Below are 6,349 nucleotides of genomic sequence, written 5' to 3'. Positions count from 1 at the left end.
TACCTTTCTCATTATCTCCGAGTACTCTGTTAATTTAGCAAGGAATCGAAGCTTACATCCGTATACTCATGTCATTGTCATGCCCAGGTTCGGAACGGACCGAGGCAATATCTCGGCTAAATTTTCCTCGCATCATATTGTGAAATCGCATAAAGAATCCATTGGAATTGTCATGAGTAACACTATATACTTTGACCGCATCTAGTTCTACTATGATTGACGCTCTTTGGTGAGCTTACGAAGTAGCATTGTCAGAAGGCCACTGAGCTACAAGTCCGCCTTACTGCGTCTCAACGTTGCTGAGTTCCCTAATTCACATTGGGATGGTTATAAAACCAGTGGCAATGAAAAAAAGGATCATAAAGATAGGTATCCATAGTAAGGTAGGTAGTGTCATATTGACAGGAACAACTCCACCCAGTCAGAGGGACTGTATGGTACATCCCCCACTCATCCGTCACTTATCCATTGAGGGGAAGTGTGGGAGTCGGTCTCATGGAAGAAGAAAGTTGACTAGTCATGCAAGAAAGACGTCAACAGACTTGAGTATGTTGCATTGGTGCACATTGGCATGCATACGAGGAATCTCTGGAGTTTGTCCCCTTGAATATGAAATATGTATTGAGCCACACTGGTCTATGGTAGAGAGTAGGCAGCCACATTCAAGTATACCTAGCCTCAATGCCTCATTGCTCGACAGTCAACAGTTGTGGTGGGGGCACGACTTGTGATTGTTGCGCTGTGGGTGGATTAACATTTGATCTTCCAACAGCTCTTTTTTCTGTCACTTTCTATCATTTGCCTGTTTTGTGTCTGACCTTGACGTCTTTGAGCATCACCCGAGTCTTCCGGCAGACTCGAGGTATGTATGTACATTGAAGCTTTGCAGCTTGCGAAAAAATGACGATTGATCGGATTCACTCGACAAATGGCAATTATGAATCTTTCCCCCTCCACGCTTAATTTATAATCCTGCATATTATTACCCTGTAGATAGATACTCTTCCTAGGGCCTACGTGAGAATCAGCTAGAGAAGGCTCAAGCCCCCACCAAGGAAACAGAAATATAGTACTATCCGTACTAATAGTCTTGGTGCTTCTTGTTGTTCTCTTACTTATTTTGAGTAGTCTATCTATCCCCCTACCGATGTTTTCATCACCTTTTTTTCTTCTGTCTTTTTCTTCACGTATCCACCGCGGCTCCCTTAGGTCAGGGTGTCAAGAACTTCAATTGCATTGTTGTTAGAGTTTGCTTCCTAATTCTCTCTTGGTAATTTCCAAACTGCTGTCAACTCTGCCATACATATTGTGGACTTTCGTGGTGGCTCCCGTTTCTTGGTGTGCTCTGATCGACCCGACCAGATCTTAGATCGACCCGGATTCAACCACACCGCGACGTCCTCCCGTCGTTGGACGGTCTTGGAACCAGCCCTTCGCGATTCATTATATCGTCATTCTTTTTAGGATCTCTCCCTGATCTCATTACTAAAACATCCTAGACATCATCTTCTCTCAGACTCTAGAATATCCCCCGGGGTTGACGCGACGTGTCCTCCATCTGCCAGCTTAAGCAGCTCCCCCGCAATTTCCGCCATCCACCATGGTGCGGTTACCATTGCCTCAACGTCTCAGCTCCCATCTCAGTGTGAAGAGCAATGCTTCGACTCCCGGTCAGAGCAGAAGCACAAGCCCTATGAGAACCCCTGAAATGAGGCCGCTGGTTCTCAAGGTTTCTGCAATCAGGGTAAGTGGGCCTTTTCTCCAGCCCGGAGCTGCCGCTGAGCTCCGTGGTATGTCACTTCTGGAGGCTAACATCTCAATTTCAACAACATCAGGGCAGAAACCTTGCAGCTAAAGATCGAGGTGGAACCAGTGATCCGGTGAGCTTTGTCCATGGATGCCAAAACAGAGGTCAGGGCTGATCATGTTACGTATTTAGTATCTAGTTGTTACACTCGGAGACTCAAGACAATCGACCCCAACGATACCGAAGACATTGAATCCGGAATGGAACGTGACTTTCGAGATGCCGGTGGTCGGTGTACCTTTGCTGGAGTGTATCTGCTGGGATCATGACAGATTCGGGAAAGACTACCTGGGAGAGTTTGACATCCCCCTCGAAGACATCTTCGCCGATGGCGAAATCAATCAGCCGGTGAGTGCTGAGGATACAATAGCTTAGAGCGTGGTCGCCAGCTGATCGTCTGTCAAGCCCAAATGGTATACACTCAAGTCGAAGCGGAAGCCAGCCAAGAAGAAGGACAACACCGTGTCTGGAGAGATCCTCCTTCAATTTACGCTGATTGACCCGACGAACGTATCGGCACCCCCGAGCGAGACCTATCAAAAGTTCAGGAGCTTGGTTTGCGCCGGCGAGGAAGACGAGGATCTTCCGCAAGTCCCGACAAACGAATCAGATGATGCCGACAGGGACGAGGAGACCTCGGATGAGACCGACGACCTGACGAAACCAGAGATTGTGGAAAAGAGGAGGAAACGACTCCGGCTCGCTCGCTTGAAACGGAAATCACTAGCAGCCCGGGCGTACCAATTTTCGGGAGCCGGCAATGGAGTGCAGGGTATCGTGTTCATGGAGATTGTGCAGGTAACAGATCTTCCGCCGGAACGGAACGGTATGACTCAATTTCGAATCCCAGGATTCAAGACGCTTGCTGACTTAGAAAAGTGACACGTACTTCCTTTGACATGGATCCGTTTGTCGTGACCTCGCTTGGACGGAAAACGCTCAGGACTCCCGTCGTTCGTCACAACCTGAACCCGATCTACAACGAGAAGATGGTCTTCCAGGTCATGAAACATGAACAGTCCTACACGATCAGCTTTACTGTCATGGATCGAGATAAGTTCTCCGGCAACGACTTTGTTGCATCGGCTGGGTTTCCACTGCAGACCTTGATCCAGGCTGCTCCTGAGGCAGATCCGGAGACGGGGCTCTATCGGCTGCGGGATCCATCACTTAGCCCAGCAGGATCTGATACAAGCTCTGTCGGTAAATCAGGAGCCAAATCTGGTGTCAGTCCTTCACCGTCGACTCACAGTCTTTCGAAAATGTCACGGCCCGGTTTAGTAAGGTCGAGAAGCTCTACTGCCTCACTTTCTGCCCAGTCTCAATCAGAACAACCAGCTGCCTCTCCGCCTACCACCGTCCCGGAGGAGAGAGAAAGCAGCAGCAATATTTCTAGCTCCCCTACTGCTACTGGAGTCGAGGTGGGTCAGATCGACTCGCATGACCTTCGAGTGTACAAGATCCCTTTGATACTAAAGAACAAGGAACGGTGGGAGGACAAGCACTCCCCAGAGATTATCGTGAAAGCGAAATACATGCCCTACCGTGCGCTTCGTCAACAATTCTGGAGACTCATGCTCAAACAATATGACGCTGACGACAGTGGTCGAATCGACAAGGTCGAGTTGACAACGATGCTTGACACTCTCGGTTCGACCTTGAAAGAGTCCACGATTGACAGTTTCTTCCAACGATTCAGAGCCGAAAACGAGCCCATCGAGACTATGGATCTGAGTTTCGACCAAGTTGTGATGTGCCTGGAGGATACACTGCAGGCGCTGCAAAAGGACCCTCGGACCGTTGCCAGGACGCAACCCCGAACCCCGTCTTCAGGTGGCAGTCAAGGAAGCGGAGAACAATCTGACGGCGACGAGTTCCCCCTCGAGACCAGCACAACACTGCCGGCCAATACTGATCCTGGCGCAACGTCCGTACCGACATTAGGCCAGGAAGAGCAACCGTCCACGAGCGAGGAAGATCTTCATCCCGATGATCTTGGTGATGAGCGCGGCGAAGAGCACGTTGTTGAGATTAGGGAGTGTCCTCTGTGCCATCAACCGCGGCTCGCCAAGCGCTCAGATGCGGACATTATCACCCACATTGCTACATGCGCGAGTCAAGACTGGCGACAGGTTGACAATCTTGTGATGGGCGGCTTTGTCACTTCTAGCCAGGCGCAACGCAAGTGGTACTCCAAAGTTATCACAAAGATATCTTACGGTGGCTACAAGCTAGGCGCTAATTCCGCCAATATCCTTGTTCAAGATCGAATTACAGGGCAGATCAACGAGGAGCGAATGAGCGTATACGTCCGTCTGGGTATTCGGCTCCTCTACAGAGGCCTCAAGAGTCGGGAGATGGAGAAGAAGCGAAGTAAGTTACTGACAAACGAAGAACCCGGGAAGGATTGAAGGTTGACCTCAAGCTACAGTTCGTAAAATTCTCAAGTCGCTGAGCATCAAACAAGGCAAGAAATATGATGATCCAGCTTCCGCAGCTCAGATCCAGGACTTCATCAACTTTCATCAGCTTGACCTGTCAGAGGTTCTGCTACCCCTTGACCAATTCAAGACATTCAACGAGTTCTTTTACCGGCAATTGAAGCCTGGCGCACGCCCTTGTTCGGCTCCAAATGAGCCGAGAATCATCGTGTCGCCTGCTGACTGCCGATCGGTTGTTTTTGACCGCATCGACGAGGCGAGCAGTATCTGGGTCAAGGGCAGGGAGTTCTCCATTGAGAGGCTTCTCGGAAATGCATACCCCGAGGATGCTCCGCGCTACAAGAATGGTGCCTTGGGAGTTTTCCGTCTGGCTCCTCAGGACTACCATCGCTTCCATATTCCCGTGGACGGTGTTATGGGTATCCCCAAGACTATCGAGGGCGAGTACTACACAGTGAACCCGATGGCGATCCGTTCTGCACTGGATGTGTACGGTGAAAATGTAAGAATACTTGTGCCGATCGACTCGGTCGCCCACGGCCGGGTCATGGTGGTCTGCGTGGGAGCCATGATGGTCGGAAGCACGGTGATCACCCGGAAGGCAGGCGAGAAGGTCACACGTGGTGAAGAGCTTGGATACTTCAAGTTTGGCGGAAGTACTGTGCTGCTCCTCTTCGAGGAAGGCGTGATGAAGTTCGATAGTGACCTGGTCGATAATTCTAGGGGTGCTTTGGAGACTTTGGTGAGCAAAAAACCCTTGCTGATCCTGATGCTTACTTGTCGGCCCTCGCTAATCTTGAAATCTGCCGTATTCAGATCCGAGTGGGGATGTCTGTTGGCCACAGTCCCGAGATCCCTCAGTTCGAGCCCGACATGCCTAAGCCAACCGAAGAAGTCAGCCTTGAGGAGATGCAAGACGCCAAGCGTAGAATAGAGGGCAGCCTGGCTCCTCCGACTGCTGCTGCTTTCGCGTTGCAATGATCAGTTTGCTTCTCTTCCAGATGTTTTCACTTGAGAGCGCTTGCAGTGTTATTCTTAAAGAGGCCTGGGGCCTATCATCTCAGCATTCACTAGCATTTGAAGGTTCTCTGGCTGGGAGAGCGTGTACATGTTGAATAGTGTTGCAGTGGACATAATAGACGCAGCCAAGGGATGTCTCAGACGGTGCATCAATTATTGCGTGACGTACATAGACAACTCATACCTTTTCATATCCATTACATTCAACAATATAGTATCGTTCCTTGAATTGTTAAATATGCTTCTTAGAAGTGTTCGACTGCCAGAAAGTGTCCCTCCCAAAACAGCTTAGCGCCGTCCTCCACGCGCCACGACCAAAACAACCGCGTGCTGCAGCGACTTGCAAGAGCAAAACCCCGTCACCCCGACGCCAATGTTGATGTTCTAGCTGCGCAAGCAGGCATATTGCACCTTTCGCCAGACAATCGATGAATCCGGTCTAGTCGGCTTGACAGTCGCTGTCAATTGCGAACGTACGGCAAGGGGTCGATAGAATTGCGACCGATACATATCAACAAACCCAGAAACACCGCCCGCCCGACCAGGCAACCTGCGACCGTGCAATCGCTCCGGATTCTAGTCGCGTCAGCAAGAGAACCTGCTTTCGCTTTTACTCGGATAACAAATTGGATTGAACCGTCGTCGTCTCGTCTTGCGCAGCGGCCGGTGAGAAGAGCGGGGGAGGTCATACAAACAACACTTCGAATTGGATCATACGCGGGGTGGGAGTTATACTCGGATCTCATCGACATTTTTGGTGCATCAGGCGCTGGAGCACAGTGTTTCACACTACGGAAGAGACGGGGTCTGATCCGTTCGCTTGCATACCTACGTCACAACATACGACCCCGGCCCTGACATGACCGTCACGGTTCTCGCCGCCCCCACGACAAAGACCAAGACCAAGACCAGAACGAAAGAGCGCGAACCGCTTCGGGAAATCGATATGGCTGCGTCCCAGGCGCAGGCGCGTTCGGCGTCTGGCGGCGCGAGCGGGAGTGGCAGGGGGAGGGGGGGCCGATCGAGCGCGCGATTGAATAAGGCACAGGGAAAGGGGGTGCTGTATACACCTCTGACGGGG

At 50.9% G+C, this 6,349-nt stretch overlaps 1 protein-coding gene across 1 annotated transcript; it reads left to right on the top strand.

The window, feature by feature from the left end:
- Nucleotides 1-1,600: 1,600 nt before the first annotated feature.
- CDV56_100352 (putative phosphatidylserine decarboxylase Psd2) lies at nucleotides 1,601-5,229 on the top strand (the record flags this gene model as incomplete). Its single annotated transcript, XM_026753971.1, has 7 exons — nucleotides 1,601-1,744; nucleotides 1,836-1,880; nucleotides 1,940-2,155; nucleotides 2,213-2,633; nucleotides 2,687-4,180; nucleotides 4,239-4,990; nucleotides 5,065-5,229. 7 exons carry the CDS (start codon nucleotides 1,601-1,603, stop codon nucleotides 5,227-5,229), a joined length of 3,237 nt encoding a protein of 1,078 aa, XP_026610701.1.
- Between the last annotated feature and the right edge of the window lie 1,120 nt (nucleotides 5,230-6,349).

Source organism: Aspergillus thermomutatus, assembly GCF_002237265.1.
Source record: "Aspergillus thermomutatus strain HMR AF 39 chromosome Unknown NODE_285, whole genome shotgun sequence".
In the NCBI taxonomy this organism is placed as follows: Eukaryota; Fungi; Ascomycota; class Eurotiomycetes; order Eurotiales; family Aspergillaceae; genus Aspergillus; species Aspergillus thermomutatus.
The sequence above is the reverse complement of the archived record's forward strand: the minus strand, read 5'-3'. Positions and strand labels throughout refer to the sequence as shown.